Source organism: Ursus maritimus, unplaced genomic scaffold, assembly GCF_017311325.1.
Source record: "Ursus maritimus isolate PB19 unplaced genomic scaffold, ASM1731132v1 scaffold_22, whole genome shotgun sequence".
Classification (NCBI taxonomy): Eukaryota; Metazoa; Chordata; class Mammalia; order Carnivora; family Ursidae; genus Ursus; species Ursus maritimus.
The window spans coordinates 27,289,136-27,309,950 of record NW_024424675.1 but is presented as its reverse complement, the minus strand read 5'-3'; the positions used below and the strand labels follow the sequence as shown (position 1 = coordinate 27,309,950).

The 20,815-nt window shown below is 55.5% G+C and overlaps 1 protein-coding gene across 2 annotated transcripts in view; it reads left to right on the top strand.

The window, feature by feature from the left end:
* Positions 1–9,327: 9,327 nt before the first annotated feature.
* TGM2 (transglutaminase 2) overlaps positions 9,328–20,815 on the top strand; it is a 30,860-nt gene continuing 19,372 nt past the window's right edge. The window contains exons 1-4 of one of the 2 annotated variants that reach the window (XM_008698110.2): positions 9,328–9,483; positions 12,544–12,723; positions 17,360–17,602; positions 20,470–20,588. In XM_008698110.2, the coding sequence (XP_008696332.1) occupies positions 9,474–9,483; positions 12,544–12,723; positions 17,360–17,602; positions 20,470–20,588 (552 nt within the window). In that variant the 5' untranslated portion in view covers positions 9,328–9,473. Of the gene's footprint in view, positions 9,484–11,639; positions 11,778–12,543; positions 12,724–17,359; positions 17,603–20,469; positions 20,589–20,815 lie in introns of those variants that run through there. The other variant, XM_040638301.1, reaches the window with a different exon arrangement.

Here is a 20,815-nt window from a genome sequence, read left to right as displayed (position 1 = left end):
AGTGGGGGTGGGGAGTGGAGGTGCCCTCTGCATTTCGCTGGCAGAATGTGTAAGAACACAGGGCCAGGACCTGTAAGAAAGGGACAGATAGAATGTGAACCCACCCTGCAGATCCCAGGGCCCATCCCAGCTCCCAAAGTCCCACCCCTGACTGTAGGCAAGCCCCTTGCTCTCTCTGACCCTCACCCTTCTCATCTGGAAATTGGGGGACAGAGCCATTCATCAGGCTGACAGAGGACCACCAGAGAGAATGACAACGAGGGTCCTTGTGCAGCCAGCTGGGGCTGGAAACAAACCCACGAAAAGCAGTTAGGTGCACACATGGCCTCCATGCAGAGCTGGCACGGTCGGGGCTTGGTGACACCGGCATCCCCTCGCACGTGCCCAGGGGAGCACGTGGAATCAAGGTCCTCCAAGCCCCCGGGAATGAGAGATGTCATAAACACAGCCGCCGCGTGCACGGCTTTCCCTGGCCCCATGCTGTCCCAGCCACTAACTCATCGTTCCTGAGGCTGGGGGGTAGCTGCTCCCATGGCGGCCATGTCTGGGGAGAGGAAACAGGTGCAGAGATGGGAAGACACCTGCATAAGGTGGTCCCCTCCAGCGGCCCTGCTCTGGGCTCCCCGATCAGCCTGGATGCTGCCCTGAGCACCCAGGGAGGGTGGTGGCCTGCGATGGAGGTAGGTCCTGAGGCAGGATTTGTCCTGACCTGAGATGGGGCAGCGATCACATCCCTCTCTCCACTTCTCCATCTCCCAGCACGCCAGCAGCCAACCNNGGACCCCCAAAAAAAAAAAAAAAAAAAAAAAAGACCCCAACCTGTCAGGTCTTATTTAGAAACCTGAACACTCTAAAAATATTGACAAAGCAAGGGGGCTGCATCCGAGAGAAGATTCTCCGTGAAAGGGGCGATGCTAATCCAATGTGACGGGTATTTTTATCTTAGGCCGGAAGAGCAGAGAGTGCAAATTGCTCCTCTGGGGGTCAGCCCGCCGTGCAGGCTCAGGAAGCCCTCTGCGGGGGCTGCCACAGAGTGAGTGCTGGGTTCCCCTCCCCCCCCAGCTCTATTTCCCTGAAATTGTTTATCAGAAGACCAGGGCTTGATGACTCTGCTCTTTCAGTCAGAGCGTGTGGAAAGCACAGACTCTAGGAACACCGGAAATTCATTATCTGGTCCAACTTTGTCATTTCGCAAGTGGGCAAACTGAGGCTGGAGGAAAGGAGTGAAGCCTTGATTCTATCAACCAGCAATCAAAGAACATTGGTTAGAACCTGCATGGAGCTGCTCCCCTCCCACGCCCGCACCCAGGGATTTAGAAAGACGGCTGTGGCTCCCTTCATGACTCTGATTTGGATTCAAGTTCCCACTGTGTGGCCCAGGGCCGGTTATTTAGGCTCTCTGAGCCTGTGGCCTTGGTAAAATGAGGACAATAATCCCTAAACCCCACAGCGTTGTGGGGAGTACAGGAAGGAAATGTAGGTGCACCCGTTCAGCTCTTTGGCTGCATCAACAGGCACAGGCTCAGGGAAGCTTAACATCCAAAAACTCAGTTGGAAGGACATGGGGACGGCTCACAGGTATCTACCCAAAAGAAGAGGCAAAGTCCCAGGAGAGGATCTGATTGGCTGAGTTTAGATCCCAGGCCCGCCCTTTGCTTCAGTTGGGCAGGGCTACTGATGGACAGCCCACTAAGCCAATAGAAAAGGGCAGTTACTCAGAAGCAAACCAACGGACATCTGTACAGAAAGGGGTCCTTGAACTTGCGGAGACCAGTGTGCATTGGAGTTTATTATCCTGGACACGAAGGTCTGCCCTTTCAGGAAGGAGGTCAAACTTCCCACCTCCTGTGACATTGAGACATGGTGACTGCAGGCCCCCTCGGATGGGAAGGTCTGGTTTCAGACTAACTGGGTCATGCGGAGGGTTGCTTCAGACCTCCAAGCATTCAGCTGGGGCAGTCACTCCAGTGGCTCATTGAAGGAGGGAGAGACAAGTGGTCAGTTGGGCCAAACAAGTGTTCGATTTAGTCAGACAAGCTCAGCCACGGCCCTAGACGGCCATTTATTTTCCTGAAAGAAAGTGTGTTTGATTCTTATTGACTGAACTGGGTGTGTCCCGCAGACACAGCCTGTGACTCAGCCTAAGGGGGTGGGAGTGGGGCAGAGATGCTGCGGAATGCTGCAGAATCTGGTTCCTCATCCCGCAGCTCTCCAGCAGCCCCAAAGGGGAGCTTAGCAGGCATTTACCCCAAGGCTTAACTCCCCTTGCATGAATTCTAGCAATATTGCTTATAAGCATGGACTTCTGAGCTCCCATTCTGCCCCTCCCAAGCCGTGTGACTTTGGGCAAGTCCCTTCACCTCTCTGACCCTCTTTTCGACTAAGTAAAAGATTTTGGAGTGTGTGTGTGTGTGTGTGTGTGTGTGTGTGTGTGTGTGTTGGGGGGGTGGTGGTGCTCCAGAAGCATTGTAAGACATAAGCAGGGCTGTGGAATAAGCGGAAAAGCAGTGTACAGCCCTTGAAATTCTGAAGTTCAGATGTGGGAACTTCTGTCATGGATTTCCTCTTTATACATGTACGGTGTTTGTGGTCTTGATTTTGTTACGTTTGTGCCAATATTGACAAAGGTATTTTATGGGTTGGTTGTGGACTTTTTTTTTTCTTTTTTGACACATTTATTTTCTCGTTTATCTCTGTCTGTATTTTTTCTACGAACTTTGCCAGAGTTTCTTTGTTTGAGAGTATTTCCATTTTATAAAAGTTTATAAAAGTAAAATGGGTTATTCTTTTCTTCTGAAAAATCGGTCTTTAATGACCTCAAGGACATGTAAAAACATTTCCCCACTTAACACTTTTCTCAACTTCCAGGGAATACTGAAACCACTTTTAATCACTGCTGCCCACCCTCCCAGTCACGGCCCCCAAGCCCCTCCCACCACTGTCAACAATCTGGAGTGAGTTTTCTCAACCCTTCTGTATACTTACATTGACATACTTTACATATATTTCCTTATTTGTTCTCATAGGAAGCGAACAGCCACGTGGAAGTCGTCCCCCACAAAATACCCTGCCCTTTCCTCTCTTTGCTCAGCGTGATGACTTGGAATTGCTGCCACGGCTGTGCGCAGGGCACTGCCTCTTCCTTTTTCCAGCTGCCGCCGTCCCCCCTTGCTGGGCACTTAGGTTGTGGCCAATTTTTGCCATAACAAATGATAGCGTGTAGACCCTCCCCGTCCGTGCCCCTCGGGCACACACGCGAGTGTTTCTGTGAGGTTCTTGATGGGAGAATGGGGTACTATTTGCCAAGGATTTCAAAGCTCTTTCTTGACTTTGTGTTTTTAGAACAAGCCCTATTTTTAACAATCATGCTACTGAGATATAATTCATACCCGAGACCAGTCATCCATTTCAAGTACGCAGTTCAGTGGGTTTTGGTAAATTCGCAGATTTGTACAACCATCACCAAATCTGATTTGAAAACGTTTTCTTCACTTCCCCCCAAAGAAACCCCAGACCCGTTAGTACTGACTCCTCAAGCCCCTCTCCCTCTGGCTCCTGACAACCATGAGTTGTCTGTGTCTGTGTCTCCGGATTGCCCTCTTCTGGGTGTGTCATAGATATGAAATCACACAATATGGGGTCTCCTGTGACTGGCTTCTTTCACTGAGCATAATGGTTTTGAAATTATCCATGTCGTATCATGTGTCAGCCTCTCAGGCCTTTTTATGGTCAAATGATCAACCACCCTTTTTGACTGCTTATTACCTACCAGGCGTGGTGTGAGTCCTCACAGGAAGCCCATGAAGGGTCCCTGCTATGATTGAACCCGTTTTACAGATGAGGAGGCCGGGGCCTGGGAGGTGCCGCGACTTACCCCCATCACACGGGGAAGTAACCGGCGGAGCTGGAGATGAATCCGGTCTCGTGAGCTCCCAGGCCCGGGTCCTCCGAGCTGAAGCACATTGCTACCACAAGAAGCGAGAAGGGAGTGGAACGTGTCGCGTGGGCTCAAGGTGCAGCTCACAAAGGGGCTTTCACTCACAGGATGCCCCTGGGTCACTGTCGTGAGGGCCGACGAGTGCCCTGGGCGGCTGGACAGCGTGAGCTGGACTATTTTCCCAAGGCCGACGGCCCCAGGCATTGCTGCCGTCCCAGCTCCTGAGCCATGTCAGGTGCCTTCTTCTCCCTCTCTCTCTCTCTCTCTCTCTGTCTCAGCACCTCCTCTAGTGCTTTTTCTCTCTGATCCTAATTTCTCAACTTCTAATCTTTGGGGGCGGTTACATGAGGCCAGAATGTTACCTCTTCGTTAGGACCGTCTGCCAAGTAAATGATAATGGGTTGTGAGCCCAGGCTGAAGAGGGTTTTCCCATGAGTACAGCAGATCTTGCTGCCTGAAATGGTCAGGACTCCACTCTCCCAAAGTCCTGCAACTCTCCGCTCCCTGGGGTGTCTGGAGAGTTCACAACTGAAACCACTTAGCAGGGACAACAATAATAGAACTGACTTTCTTCTTGGGAGGGGCTTTCGCTTCCTCTTCGGATCTCCTCCTCGTAGCCCAGCGGGCTGGGGGTTTGGAGTCTCTTTTCCCAGGAGACTAAGGCTTGAGGCCACACGGCCAGTGAGAGGAGCCTGGGCCCGTGGGAGCCGGGTCAGCCCCTGCCACACCAGCTCACCCCTGGTCCCATGCTGCACGCCTCATGTCCCACCCTGCTCCCTGAGACAACGCAGTACCCCACTGCGAGTTAAATAAAAGCAGCTTTCTACCTTTTCAAAATTGGGAACAGAGGTACAGGGCGAGAATTCACGTTTGTATAGTGTTCGGAGGCTCCGCTCCAACTCTTCTGTGACTTGCTGTGTGGCCTGGGGAAAGTCGTTGCCCCCCCAAGCTTGGCAGGGGGTCTCCTACTCCTGGGATTGTAGGAGATGTAAATTGGGCCCAAACATCTCATTTCGGAGGGACACAGCAAGAATGGAGACAGGCCCCAGCACCACAGCCTGGCTCCTGGTCCTGCCGTGGGCAACTGGCACCCTACATCCTGCCAGTCAGGGCTCTGGGGTTAGCCCAGGCTTGAACAAGTCTCTCTCTCCCTCTCTCTCTCTCTCTCACTACCACAGGTCACTTACTCACTCAACAAACATTTATTGAGCAGATGGGTGGAGGGAGACGGATGCCCACACTGGTCCTGCTTCACGGCAGGCCGTGACAGTGCCCTGCGTGGGAGGGAAAGGAAGTCCTGCTGTGGATGGGCTCCAGGAGGGGGTGGCGTTTGGGAAGGGCATAGAGCCTGGGTGAAACTTCGAGAGGTGGAGAGGGGAGGGCATCCCAGGCAGAAGGTGCAGCTCGAGCAAAGGCCCAGAGGCAGGTAACCTTGGGGTGTGTCTGGGGCCAGTGGTGTGCCTGGTGAGGCTGGAGGGCGCAGATGTGGGCAATGCGGTTGGAGGGTATGTTGGGCCAGATCTGTAGGGCCTTGAATGCCAGGTGAAGAGCTCACCTTGCCCCTGAGGTATTTCAGCAGGGAGGGGTCCACGCAGACAGCTCCTCAGAAGGCTCCCTTTGGCCCCATGGCTCCCCCTCATCATCAGAGCAGCCCTGTGAGGTCTGGGATGTGATTCCTGCTTTCACAGAAACAGAAACCGAAGCCCCACCAAGGGGAACTAAAGTGCCCACAGTCATAGAGCTAAGGGGCATTGTGAGGGCAGAGCTGCAGACAAGATGGCCGGGTCAGTTTTTCCATCTGTAAAATGGACACATTGGGAGGGCCCTTCCCAGTCAGGCACTCTGCTCTCTGCTCCCCACTCCCAGGCCACCCGGATCCTAGACCCAGACGGGCCACCCCTTGAAAGGTCATGCCTGTGCCTTGACATTTTCCCTAAGTCCCCTGTCCTAACACCCCTACCTCACCCCATCCCACCTCAGGGGAGTCTGGCCCTGCCCTGCCTGGGCTCCCTCATGCCAGACACTGCTCATCCGTCATTAGTCACCATCTGGTAGAAAAATTGAGGCCTTTGAATGCCCTATCATGGTCCCACCCACTACTGCCCTGCCCTCCCCACTCCTCCCAGCTCAGCCACCCAGGGCCATCTCTGGCCTGGGGCTCCCTTGTCCTTGGGGAATGGCTGAGCTCAGCCAGGGCCTGGGAGCCCAGCTGTGCTGTGTGACCTCGGGCGGTTTACCCAACCTCTCTGAACCTTATTCTTTTCTTCCTTTCCTTCCTTCTTTCCATTCTTCCTTCAACTCTCTCTGACTCATCCTCCCTCTCTCACGTCACAAACATTTATTAAACCCATACCAGACCCCGTGGCTCAGGAGCACAGACCACTGCCCTTGGAGGCCTCACTTGCCAAGAGCTGTCGGACTGAACATGACCCAGGCCCCTGAGACCCCCAGCCCTGGGGAATGGGCGGGATAGGACTGCCCTCTGAACCATGGGAAAGCCAACACAGGCTTTTGAATCAAGCCCGGGTTCCAAGCCCCCACTTCCTGACTGTGTGACCTTGGCCAAGTCACTTCACTGCTCTGAGCCCCAGTTTCCTTATTTAACAAATGACAAAACCCATATTGTGAGATTTAAATGCCAATTCTGGCTGGTAAGGGGTTAATCAGAAGTTCTAAAACTTCACCTTTGTCTCTACCTTGAGGCTTGGAGATCCCTATGGAGGCAAAGGACTGATCTTTCTAATGGTGGGGTTTAGGCATCGGTCAGTGAGCCTGGGTACAAGACTTACGTGGGATGCAGGGAATTCTTCTGAGCACTTCTACCCCAAACAGTCTGCATTGTCTGCAACCCGCTTTACTTACACATAAAGACTGTCCCTTTTCTGGGGGAAGGGGAGTCCTGATTCCTGATGGCATCGTTATTAAGTAGTTTTAGGTAATGTTTACTGAGCCCTTACTCTTGTGCCTGGTACTGAACAGACGTTATCCATTTTGTAGAGGAGGAAACTGAGGCTCAGAGAAGCCTAGTAACTTGCCCAGAGTCAGACAGCCAAGAGTGACCTCAGATGCTCCCCATTCAACCACCGCACGGTCCTTCTCCTGCACAGGATGACAAAGGCCCTACTTACACTCTTTGAGGACCTTGAGCCCATTATCACCCTCTCTGGGTCTCTGTTTTTCCTTTAGTAAAATGGAGTTTTGAATCCTTACGTGTCCAATAAGGTAAAACAAGGCAGGGTTTCCCGGCCCTTCTGAACAGACAGGAAAACTGAAACCCAGAGTCGGAGGGCAAGGGCCCCTGATCGTCAGGCAGAATCCTCGTCTTTAGGCCCAGCCTGGGCTCTGGCCCCTGCCTGCTATTTCCTGGAAGCCAGTCCTGACCCCAGCTGGCCCTCGATTGCTCAAGTGACTGCATCTCTCAGGTGACCACAGTTCTCTGGAAAGCGGAGAGGAAGGAAGCAGAGAGAGGGGTCCAAGTCGGGGACAGGCCCAGGGCTCTGTGCTAAGTCCATACCAGGAACAACCTGGTGGGTATTCTAATAAGACTCACGTGGGTTCCTGTCCTCCAGGGAGTTCCCAGAGGTCACAAGGGAAATTATAGCAAGTAAAGAAGAACCTATCGTTTCCAAGTGGAAAAGAATGGGGAAAAACACAAGACACCCTTTCAACGGGGGCAGGGCCAATACTTGTAGAAACACACAGCCTGCAGAATTCCTTCTGCAAAGCCTGACTGTCCCCAGGCCTCCTGTTTCTCTTTGAGGTCCCTGTTCCTCGCGGCCAGGTTTTGGGACACTGACATCTTTGTTCCAAAACTCAGGGACCCCAGTTGTCAAGCGCTCATTACCTACTAGGTGCTCAACCTGTCATTTTAGCAGGGTCTTACTCCAGGCCTGTAAAGGAGGAATTCTTGCCCCCATTTTGCAGAGGGGAAAACTGAGGCCTGGAGAGCCTATTTTATACCGTGGCCACACAGCTGGTCAGGGTCAGAGTGGGAACACAAAACCGGGTTTCTCGACTGATGTCCACTCACCCTGCTTCTTCCTCTGAGCTCTTGGCCAGCTGCAGGAAACAGTTTTTATAATGATATCTGTAAAATGGGGGACAATTACAAGGTTTGCTCACACGAGTTTGTTCGCTAAGACCCCAGGCAGAGCCCACTGTGCCCGGGGACGAACATCCATGAAAGCACCATGGGGTTATTCCTCCTGTGTTACACAGGAATGGAAAGGCAGGCCAGTTTGGTAGGCCAGATCCACCAATAGATACGGAACTTGTTCCAGAAAAAAAACGGGGGGTGGGGGGTGGGGAGGCCTACAGGCCCCAGTCTCTCCAGGGGCCCTCTCTGCTCAGGCCTCGGGGTGGGTAAGAAGCATAGGTGGCCAGGGAAGCAGAGAGACCAGGATGGGCACAGCCAGGGTGCTGGGTTCCAGGGGTCAAAGGCTGAGTCCCTGCAAGTCTGGCTTTGGGCCCTTCTGGCACACAGTGGGTCTGCAAGGAAGCTCAGTGGAGGGAGAGAGGAGGGAGGGATGGGGGGTGAATGGGAGGGTGGCTGGATGATGAGGGGGACGGAAGCATGGGTGGGAGAGGCTGATTACCAGAGCTGGGCTGCAGGAAGGGGTGGCGGTGTTTCTGCCTTTGTGGCCGTGTCTGTGTGTCTGCGTGTGGGTCCCTCTCAGAGGATCTGCAGGTGTGTGTGTCTCTGGGTGTCCTGATCTGCTTTTGCATCCACACCTGATGCTGTGTCCGTGTCTGTGAGGTCTGTCTGTGTGTGTCTGTGAGCTGGCTGCCTCTGGACACCTGCTGACCTGTGGGGGGCTCTGGGGGGGACCTGTCCTTGTGTGTCTGGCTGTATCGATGGCTTGGTATTTGCAATTTTGATCTGATTTGCATCCATGTCACCGGGTCTCTGTGCCCAGGTTCGTCTGCTGTATCTGTTGCAGTGTGTGTCACTGAGTGTCCCCATCCTAATGTCTCTGACTGTGTGCTTGTGTCGCTGCATCTGTATCCATATTTGAGTGAGAGAGAGTGTGTGTGTGCGTGTGTGTCTTCTTGACCGGGGTAGACCTGTCTGTGTATCCAGGTAAGCTGTGTCCTGGTGCAGCTCTGTGTCTGTCCCTGCACGTGTCTGTTTCTGTGCCCAAGCGTCTCTATTACCCAAGGTCTGATTAATGTGCCAGGTGTGTCTGTGGGTCCGGGTCTCATTGTGTATCCCAGTCCGTTGCGTTCTCAGCCTTGATATCTGTCCGCTCCTGCAGGGGGCGCCCTTGCCCAGCTGCCGCTCCCTTCCTCCCTCGGGCTCCTACCCCTGAGGGCACCCTAACTGGCCTAGAGCAGCAGAGAGCCGGGCCCAGGCTGGGCAAAGGTGGCCCCACCAGGTCTCCGCCTTCAGGCACGCCCCGCCCCCTGCCCGCCCAAAGAGGGCTATAAGTTCACGGCTCTCTCTGCGGCGGCAGTGCATGCCTTCAGTGGCCTTCAGTGGTCGTGCTTGGAGGGTCCAGCCACCAGTCAGAGGAAGAGCCACCGCCACCACCTGACCATGGCCGAGGGTGAGTCTCAGGGTCAGCGCTGCCACCACTCAGGCGCCCTGCGCCTGGCCATCCCTCCCTGGTCTCAGTGGTCCTGCCTGGGCAATGGGGGGGGGGGAGGTAAACACCTGGCCAGGGGTTCAGTCCCTCAGTCCCCCAGTCTGGGAGCAAAAGGAAGGCTGGGCTGGGTGAGGAGTGCCTGGCTCCCAATGGTGGCTCAGCTTGGGCCCTCACTTTCCCCATCCCCGGGGCATAATCGTTAACCCCTGCCTCCCTGGATCCGGTGAGGCAATGAAACGTGAAGATGTGTTGTAAACTGTAAGGTCCTGGGCTAGTGGACCATTGTCACTTGTCCTCAGTCACTTAGTGGGGCTGGGTCCCATGCAGCTGTGCAGATGGGTCTGGCCCGGCCTCAGAACACTCAGCTTTGGTTAGTCCCTGCCAGCTCGGAAGAGGTGTGTGCGTTCTCGCTCGTGGTGTGCAAGCCATGCCTGGGAGACTGCTGGGCCCCGGGCCAGAGAAGAGGGTCCAGCACCCTATGGGGGACTGGGCTGAGAGCAGACAGTTTCTCTATGGTCCTGCCAGCCCTCGAGCTCTGCAACGCTGGTCTTTGGCCACTTGTTGATTCTCAGTGTCCCCTCCTGTAAATGGACGGCACTGCGGCTCTTGGTACATCCGTGAGGGCCAAGGGGAGTAGAGAAGGGGTCTGATTAATTTCTTACCTGCTCCACCCATGCCACGGACGGACACACACACACACAGACACACACACACATGCGGCAGCACTTCTGTCCCAGGGGAGGGATCTCTGCAGTGGAGGTTGTCAGGCACTAACGTTGCTGGACCCCATGTCCCGGCTAACTCTTGGGTCCAGTCCATTTGGAGATGGCCTCTGCATGCTGCAGCCCCCAGAAGGAGGTGCAGGGGGAGGGGATGTGAAGAGGGATGTGGGGCACGTGGAGAAGGGAAGAGAGGGAGGAACCGTGGACCAGCCTGACTTGCTGTGTGACCTCAGGCCACCTTTGTCCCTATCAGGGATCTGGCGTCCCAACACATGGGATCGAAAACCAGCTTAGCACTGGCTGTAATGGGTGACCCAGGTGGCCACTAGTCTGCAATGCATTTTCCCATCCCTGTCCCCAAGAGAGGCTCCGTGGCGTTGGGGGACCCGGGAGGTGCCACTTGTGATGAGCCAACTGCCCTATTACCCCAGTGGCCACTCCCTACAGTGGTCCCACTGGCCTGCAAGACATCAGGTCCTTTCTCAGGGCAGAAATCCTATGATCCTAGAGCTCAGTGTTTCTGCACCTTTGGAGCTGGGCATGGGTTCTGGAAATCCTTCTTCAGACAATAGGCCAAGAAAGCACCCCACCTGCCCCAGCCCAGGAACCGACCATCTCTCTATGGTCTCCCAGAGGGCCCATGGGGGTCTCTTTCCTGCTTAAACTTTCTGGAATAGAAGTTTCCAAAAACAATGTTTCCTTACCCCAGCAGGCCAGCAGGAAGTTCTCCGTGGTGGCTGGTGTGGAGGTCTCTCCTGCTCAGAGTGCAGAGGGGGTCAGCTTCCTCAGGCCGCCTCCCACGCCCAGAACAACGCGGGAGTGGGAGGGAGGGGAAGGAAGGAGTGGGGGGATGGCGAACAAACCCTGAGCTGTGAGTGAGGGGGTTTCCAGCACAGGCTCCAGAAGCCACAGCCTTGGATTCAAATCCCAACACCGCCGCTTGCCATGGGACCTGGGGCCACAGACTATCTCCGTCTGCACAGTCGAGGTGGTGGTGGTAGTAGCCGGGTGGGTGGGAAGGCTCTGAGGTTTAAGCCGAGATAAAGCCATGTCAGAGCCCTCCCTCAGCAGTCACTGGACACTTTGGGATCTTCCACGGCAGAAGCCAGGGGACCTGGGTCGATGTCCCCGTGGAAGGACCCACTTGCTGGGTGACTTGGGGCAAATCCCTGCCCCCGGCCTCAGCTGGACCCCGTACTCTCCAAGGACCCCGCCATGCCGAGTGTCCGCCTGGCCCAATCTCCCCACCCACGGTCTTCCTAATCGTGACCTTGAGCTTGCCAAGATTTGTGAGGTTTGCACTTCCCTCAGACCTCCTCCCGCCCACCCCCCTGCCTCCGCCCTGGTCTTCAGCTCCCTCTAAAGCTATAAATAGAGCTTTCACGTATCAGACCTGCCCTGGGCCAGGCCTTGGGGGAAGGGTGCCCAGCATCCTCTCCTAGTCCTCACAGGAGACGTTTGAGACTTCGGCGGAGGTCCAGAGAGGGACAGAGACCTGCCCAGGATCACAAAGCAGCACAGCGGGACCAAAATGTAGGTCCAGAAGGCTCCAAACCCCGGCATTTAAAAACTTGTTTATTATGGGGAATACTGAATGTACCAAAGTAGAGAGAAGCTTAAGAATCGTTTTTTAAAAATCAGGTTGCGAAGGGGCCGAAATGTCTCTTAAGTTTCTCTTAACCTGCAGTTTCTCCCTTCAGCGATTTTTTTCCCCTTGCAATTTATTTGTTAAGGAAAGCGGACCCTCTGCCTATTGTCTCCAGAGTGTGCGTTTCTGTCGATTGCATCCTGGTTCTGTGTTGAACGTGGTCCTCAGGCCTCCGTATTTCCTATACATCGAAAATGGAAACTAAAAGGCAAAGCCCGTGTAAATAACGTACACCAGATACTGCTCCCCACCTCGTCTTTACCTAAAGAGCCCTTTAATACGGACGGAACAGCTCGTGTTGAATTAAGCAGCTAACGGGCCAGGCACCGTGCTGAGCGGTTCACAAAAGTCCTGGGGCCAGATGAGGAAAGGGGGCTTGCCTGAAGTCACTTGGCTGGAAGGTGGCAGAGACCTCTCCCAACACGCCACAGTGGGCATGACCTTGTGACTGAGAGCTGGGGACATACGGCTGGCTAGACCCAGGATGACAGGGCGGGGCGGGGGATTGGGAGCGGGTAGGGCTGGTAACCATTATCTAGAGAGGGCTGGCTTCTGGATGACCCTGGGGGGTCCCCACGTCCAGGGAGCCCCGGGGTCACGGCTGGCTGAAGGAGGCCACCATGGCTGACACCCCTCCCACTGTCTCTGCAGATCTGGTTCTGGAGAAATGTGACCTGGAGCTGGAGGTCAATGGCCGTGACCACCACACAGCTGACCTGTGCCGGGACAGGCTGGTGGTGCGGCGGGGCCAGCCCTTCTGGCTGACCCTGCACTTCGAGGGCCGAAGCTACGAGGCCAGTGTGGACAGCCTCACCTTCAGTGCAGTGACCGGTGAGTCCCTCTGCCACCCCCTCGCCCTGACCTGCTCTGTGCTGTGATTTCAGGGCCCCCTGACAACGGGGCACGGGGCTCCATGCCTCTTTGCTCCCTGAGGAGTTTCTAGCAGCCACTAGCTCCATTTTACAGATGAGGCAACTGAGGCCCAGAGCGTGGAGGGATGATGCCCCAGGCCACCCTGCCTCGTAAACAAGTGGGCCGGACACCGGTTCCGAAAACCTGTTATCACCAAGGGGTGGGGCTCAGCTTCCTGCCTCGAAGGTTTATCAAGGTTCTGCCCGCTCTTCCCCACATCAAAACAGTTTTCAACTCTTATCAACAGCTACTTCCCCAAATCCACATAACCCGACCAGGCCTCTGGGATCCAGCCCACATTGGGTCTGGGTGGTGGAGAGAACCCAGCGGGCTCCGTCTGTCTGAGAGGACAATTTTGTGTTCCCATAGTTCCTTCTCCAAGCCTCAGGAGGCTGCCTCAGGCTCAGGGGGCTGACAGACCTGGGTTCCGGTGCAGACTAAACTGCCTACCCGCTGTGTGACCTTGGACAAGTTGCCGAGCCTCTCTGAGCTTCCGTTTTATCCTGTGCAAAGCACTCATGGTGGAGGGTTGTTAGGGCAGAAGGGCCTGACACGGGGGAGCGTCTTGTAGACGTGAGCAGCTCTTGCTGCTGTTGCTCCAGGGGGGTCCAGCGATGGGTGAAAAGACATTGAGGTCCCAGCCACCCCACCCCCAGATGCCCAGTGACCAATCTTCTTGGCTTGCCATTTCTGGGAAAGGAGCCTTGAATGCCGAATTTCTGTGTTTGGCTTTGGGTGGGAACCATTCCCTTGAGGTCAGCTAGGGGCCGCCTGGCTGGGACTCTGCTCAGGGGTGAAAAAGGCCAGTTCTTCCTGAGACCTATGAGAGCGGAGAGAGCAGCCAACAGGCTGGGGCGGGTATTTACAGGGCAACCTTCGATAAGGCTTATCACTGTGCCTGCAGACTGGCCATGGATATCCACCCCATGCCTTTCCTCCCTCTCCCTCCGCTTCTGACAGGGATACACCCACTCTCCAGGGTCGGCCCCCCTCACACACCACTAGCACCTTTAGGGCCCGTTTTAACTGATCTGAGGAGCCTCCAAGAGCCTCTGACCTTTCTAGCCTCAGTTTCCCTCTCTGTAAAGTGGACCACTGTAGTGCATAACAGGATACCCTGAGAAGAGCCAGGCTTGGGATGATAATCACAGCACCTATAGAGCACCTACTGTATGCATGTTCATCCTAAATCTGCCCGTCTTGGAAGCATAATGAGACCCCATTTTACAGATGAAAATACTGAGGCTCAGAAAGGTCAAATTACCTGTCCCAATCATACTGTGAGTTAGGGATAAAGCAGGATTCAAACTTTGCCCCCAGCGTTGAGGTTTTCCTTGCTGTGAGCTGACAGCAGCCAGTTACCTAGTCACCACAAGGGCCAGCCAGGCCTCGGTTTGCTCCTCTGTGAAATGGAACAGCAGAGGAGCTGCCAGCGGGGCCTACCTGTGACTTCCCACCTTCTTTCTCTTCTTTCTCAAGGCATCCCCTTTCTTCTCCTCTCTTCATCTAGGCAGCCTGGGGCTAGGTAATTAGGCCCTAAGTTCAGGGTTGGGGTGGGCGGGCAGCTGATCCTGGGTCCTGCCCCAGCAACTAATCTCTGTTCTCCAGTCTCCGTGGACTTACCTCACACCCTGGCCAGTCTGCCCTGCTCCCCTCCGCGGCCCCGGCGGGCAGTCTGGGAAGGCGCCCCATCTCTGGGTGCACACAGCTTCCCTGTCTGAGTTACCAAGAACTCTGATGGCCTGGGGAAGCCTGAGGGACAATACCAGGAAGCCAGGCCTTTCACCTCAAGGCCTGGCTTGGATTAGCACCCAGGCCCGGGCCTGGCCTGGCCACCCTGCCCTTGTGCCGGAACATTCTAGCACTGATCAGCCTGTCCTACCTCTTTAGGAGAACTGAGGCCCACGGAGGGGAGAGTGCTGGCGAAGGTCACTCAGTGAGTGGAGTACGTGGCCTGACCCTATACATACCTGGAAGCTGTGTATTTCCCCCAGATGTTGGAGACCTGACAGGCTCCAGGTTCAGACCACAATAGACAAACACCATTCTTATTATGGGAATAAAGCTCTGCTTCCCTCTAAGAGGGGCCAGGGTTTAGAGGGTGAGTGGGCTGGGACTGAGGTCAGCCTGAAGGAGTAGTGAAAAGAACCTTTATGAGGCTGATAGAGGGCTTTCCTCCAGAAGGTTCCCCTCATCCACTCCCCCCTCGCCCCGCCCCTGGCCAACCATGGTCTAGGAGAGTCCCCAGGACTCCTGACTCTCTAGGTCATTTAGGCCCAGAGAGGTCCCTGAAGCATCTCTGGCCCCACAAGGAGAACCATGTGGAACAGCAGCCAGTGAATTTTCGGAGCCGGCTTACGTGAGCAGTGGCGGGACCAGGGGGACAGCCTGTCCTCATCGCACCCCCACCCGAGCTCAGGGCCCCTTGGAAGAAAGGGGTGTGTGTGTGTGTGTGTGTGTGTGTGTGTACAGCTGTCCCAGGATGGAGAGAAAGGGAAATGTGTTTCCCGACCTGTCCTTGAGGGTAGTATGTCAATAATGCTGGGTGGCCGTGGGTCCTGGCCTGGGCTGTTACCATGGTGACCAGATCATTGATTGTCCAAACAGGAACATTTCTGAGAATGAAAGAGCACCATTAAGAATTATGCTGGGGCCACGGCTGTGAACTGGGACTGTCCCAGGCAGACTGGGCCATATGGTCACCCTAACTTGGCCCCTTTCAGACTCAGTTTCCCCATCTGTAAAGTGATTCAGTTGAAAAGGCAATTTCGACATTTCACTCCAGTCCTCAAAATCTGTTGTTTGGCCTGAGGATTCTGACTTCTAATGTTCCCTTTTGGTGACACGGAGGAATGCTCACGTATTCTGCATAATTACTGTTCTAGTCACTTTTTGGAATGCTTTCTATGCCGTCTCTGCCCGTCCTCTAAACTGCGCTGGGACATGGGAGTGACGATAACAAAACATAGTTGTCATTTATTGACGGCTTACTGTATGCCGGGCACCTCCACCTGGTTAAGCTTCACAATGACCTTGGAAGGAGGTATTTGTAATTGACTGTAATGGACCCCATTTTTCACATGAGGAAGGAGAGGCACAGAGAAGCTAAGTAGCTTGTCCAAGGTCACAGAGCCAGTTTGAGACCTAGAATCAGACCTTCCTGGGCATGTGGTCTGAGCCTATTTTCTTCTTTGTTGAGAAAGCTGCAGATCCGAAAGGCCTGGTGACTTAGCCCGGGTCACACAGTACTCAGAGCCTGAGTAGGGGAACCAGACCCCGGCTGGCTCTCGGGGGCCCAGTGCTGCTCAAATGCTCAGGAGCATTTAAAGGCACACAGCCAACTCCTGGCACCCAGACAGGGCCCTGGAGGCCTATGTCATGCCTGTTAGCTCATGGTTATATTTGGGCCTGGGTGTGTGTGGGGCGGGTGGGTTAGAAGGAGGGGGCAGGGTGCAGGGAGGGAACCCCTCAGGGAACAGGCTCCCATATTGTCAGCAGCAGGTGGGCCGAGCTACAGGGAGGGAGATGCAAGAATAAATATAAACTTTCCAGGGCAGCCGCCCAACCAGGCAGAAAAGGTTCTGTTTCTCCTTTCAGCCACCCAAATCCAGAAAGGAGGACCAGCCCCTCCTCGCCCTCCCATGACTCAGCGCTGCCTGCAGGGGCAGAGCCTTCCCCCCACCAGAAAAAGCAGCCAAGCTTGAGGCCGGCTCCCTATCTCACGGAGCCTTCAAGACCCCTATGAGGGAGCATGGGAATGAGAGGCGCTGTGGAGGACAGCCCAGAGCCTAGAGACCTGGGCTCAGACCCTAACTTTGCCCCAGACTCCTGGGATATCCTTGGGAGACCCTCCTCTCTCTGAGCCTCAGTTTTTCTACCTGTACAAGGGGTCTCCGGGGAAGCAGGAAGTGCCAAGGCACTTCGTAAAGTGTAAAATTCTGTGCGGTGGGGAGGGGACGGTTATGAGCCCTCCTTGGAGGTACCATGGAGACACAGAGGCAAAAAGCCTGAGGGGGCCCTGGGGAGACAAACACCTAGAGGCTGGACAGGCCAGCACTCCACAGCAAGGGGCCTCTCAGATGGGTTCCCGCGGGGACATCAGAGGACCAAGGTCCTATCCTGCTCTTCTGCAAGGGAAAGCTGTAGCCCAGCAGGGACTTCCCATTCAGGTGGGAAAGGGGATGCTCCCCAGGATTCCTGTTCATGTTATAGGTGGACACACGGAGCCCAGAGAGGGGGAGGGGCTTGTGCAAAGTCATACCAGCCCAGGCAGGGTGACTGAGACCCTGCCCTGGGTGGAGCTGTCCCCTCTCCCAGGAGAAATCTGTCTCACGGAAGCACCCGCCGGGCTGGGGTCTAACCCTCACTTTATAGATGAGGACACCAAGTCTCAGGGAGATGAAACCTTTTGCCCAAATTCCCTCAGTGGTCAGCAGCGGAACTAGGCCTCAAACCCAGGCCCACGGGACCCCTGGCACGTGCGCCTGGCCCCGCAATGGGCCTGGCTCCCTCCCTGCCCACGTCTGGCTCACGGCCACGGCCTTCTCTCCGTCAGGCCCAGCCCCCAGAGAGGAGGCCGGGACCAAGGCCCGCTTCCCGCTGGCCAGCGCTGTGGAGGAGGGCGCCTGGACGGCCGTGGCGATGGACCAGCAGGACGGCATCCTCTCGCTGCAGCTCAGCACCCCGGCGAACGCCCCCATCGGCCTGTACCGCCTCAGCCTGGAGGCCTCCACCGGCTACCAGGGCTCCAGCTTTGTGCTGGGTCACTTCACTCTGCTCTTCAACACCTGGTGCCCAGGTGAGCTGTGCCGTCCGCGCGCGGGGCTAGACCCCTGAGGGCGGGGGGGAATGGGGCAGCGCCGCGCTCCCGCCTCCCAAAAGCCCTGCCATGTGAGTCTGCTTGTCACTCCGCCTGTCACAGGAAGAGACGGGCGCTTGGCAGCCAGATGCCTTGCCCAAGGCCACGCAGCTACCCAGGGATCTCACCCTGCCTCTGAGGCGCCTGTGTTCCCCGAGCACTGTGACCTGGGCGCGGAGGTGTCTGGGGTTCACAGCCCCATCCAGGAATGGGGTGCCCAGGGGATGCCTGGGGCCGCGGCTCCACACCCGGTTCTGGTTCATGGGGCTCTGTTTGAAATTTCACCAGACTGGCCTGGGGAGGGGAAACTGAGGGAGGTGGAGGGGTAGGGTAGCCAGAAGCGGCGGGCAGGGGCAGTTTGGTTACCTAAGTGCCTCCTCAATGCTTCCTCTCAACAGTCCCAAGGGGGAGACCGTCAGGGTCCTCGCAGGCTCAGAGAAGTTAGGTAGCCTTTGGAAGCTCCTCAGTAAGTCAGTGGACAAGGCTGGACAAAGCTAGCGAGTTGGAGGGGATGGCTTAAAGGGCCGAGGCTGGCTGGAGGAGGAAGGGGGTCGCAGGGGTTGCCACACCCCTTCCCAGGCCTCAGTTTCCCCATATGACTAACAGGGTAGTCAGATCTGTTTCCTCCCTGCTCCTGCATAGCGAGGCAGAGAGACAGGCCTTGTGGGTGGGCCCCAGCTGAGGAATGGGGTGTCCTTCCTCACAGACTCCCTGATGAGCAGGGAGCCCCATGTGGGGTTCAGTCCCAGGACCCCAGGATTGTGACCTGAGCCCAAGGCAGACACTTAACCGACTGAGCCACGCAGGTGCCCCTGCTTTTTCTTTTTAAGAGCTCAGAGTGCCCTGTGTCTTGCCAGTGTGGACCGTTCATTGATCTGGCCCTCCACCGAGGGACATGAGGTCGTCCCCAGCGGATCCGATCTCACAGGAAAGGAGTCATATGGAGCACCCCTGTTCACATGCCCTGGGGCCACATGGAATGGTTTGTCAGGACTGAAGTGGCCTTGCTGGACCCCCCTGTAGACTGGTTTTGATTTTGTCAATCTGCAGAGCTTATAGCTAGCAGGCCGCCCAGCCCACGGAGCAGGAAGAGGCCAGTGTCCCCCCATTCACCAACATGGCAGGGGTTCAGAGTTCAGGGAACAGGGAGTGAGGTTCTAGGGATATCCCCTTCTCTGGCCTTTCCTCCAACCCTGCTCCATCCCTACCCTGTAGGTTGGGGTGGCTGTCAGCCAAGCCGCACCGAGACCCACATCCCAGGGTGGGAGCCTGGGGGGGGGTGGTTCTGGTGATGTGGAGGCAGGAAGTTGGGCTCTGTGGGGGTGGGGCTGCTGGGTGAGAACACTGCTGTCCCTTTGGGACTTGCCCCTGAAATCAGAGCCTTCTACCCCTGAGCTCAGTAAGGACAGGAGGGAGCGAGCTCCAAGTATGTGCGGGGGGCCTCTTGTCCCCAAGGACCCCACTTGACCAGCAGGGCTGGGCGGAGGGCACAGTCCCTGCCACCTGGGCCGGGGTGGGGACAACACTCTCACCCGATGACGAAACACCGTGGGTTTTTCTTTCTCTTTCGTTCTTTCTCCCACAGTCAGCTGACTTACTGCTATATAGTTCATTTGCAGGAAAGCTAATTTTTAGTGCCGTCCTGGGAGCCACAGTCCAGGCTATGGGACAAAAGACGCTCGGCCACCTGCACACTTGGTTCGCCCCGTGCACTGAGGGGGGTGCAGATGGGCCTGACCGAGCCCGGGGGCCCCAGGGGCCTGAGCAGCTGCGTTCCAGGCCAGTGCTGCCGTTGTTTTAAGGACCCATAAAAATGTTTTAATTTCTTTTAAAATCAGAGGAAAAAAATGAACGTTTAGGTCAGAGAATATGTTTTAATATGTAATATTAATATGCAGTCGTAAATATATTAATTTTATTTATTTATTTATTTATTTTTATTTTTATTTTTCCTGGAGGAAGGGGCCCACAGAAGCAAAAATGCCCAGGGCCCACCAAAGTCATAATGTGGCTCTGGATTTCCTCTTCCCAGCCTCAGTTTCTTCACTGTGGTTGTCAGCCACGGGGAGCTAAGTGCCATGCCCGCAGCTGTCTCTGTGCTGTCTCTGGTCCTCTGCTTCGCATGTCATCCCATCAGACTCCGAGTATCTAAATTTTAGTCATTTCTCAAGGCCTTCAATCACGACCCACCTGCTCTAGGGCACCTTCCCTGAGCACCCCCTCCCCCCAGCTGGACAGGACCCCACTTCCTCTGAGCCCCAGCGACCCTAGTAGCCTTTCTCTCTACCTTGAATCAAGCTCCTCCTTACACTGGCTCAGGGCTTTAGCTTGCGAGACACCTTTCAGGTCTGCATCCCATGTTACCCTCAGGGAACACGGTGAGGGGGACGAAGAAGGGGAAGGGATCTCCCCAGGGTCTCACAACAAGGGAGGATCAGCTGGAGATGCCTGACTCCTGGTCCAATGCTCCTCTATCGCTTATTGTGGCTTCAGTTTTCCTGTCTGTAAAATGGGGCTTTAATGGTCCCTTTCTCATAGATCTCTTGTGGAAATTAAACGTTAATAAATGTCATACACTTATCACACACAAGGGTTGGATAAATGGCAGCCACTGATAATACTAGCTGAAAACACCTTACCTCTCAGGTATGGGATTATTAATTAATGATTAGCTTTTCTGATTCAAAGATAGGAGGCCCTCTGAGACTCTGACCTGGCCCTGGGTCTTGGCACCCTGGCTGCCATGTCTTTGGGGACCGTGTGCCCTCCCAGACCCAGAGCTGAGGGCCCTTCCTTTCCACCCGCAGCGGATGCCGTGTACCTGGACTCGGAGGAGGAGCGGCAGGAGTACGTGCTCACCCAGCAGGGCTTCATCTACCAGGGCTCGGTCAAGTGGATCAAAAGCATACCTTGGAACTTTGGGCAGGTGGGGCCACACCCTGCCCTTCCCAACCCTGCAGGCCCACTGTGTGCGGGGACCCGGCTGTGAGGCAGTCAAAGCCTGAGGTCGTAGAGCAGAGGGTTGCCCTAGCCACCATGGGAATGGCAGCCCCAGATTCAAAGTGGGGAAAGAATCAGGAGAGCCTTTGGGAATTGTGGGGCTAGCAGGTGCCGCAGGAGGGAGAAAGGGAATAGTCAAGGCCATATACCAGA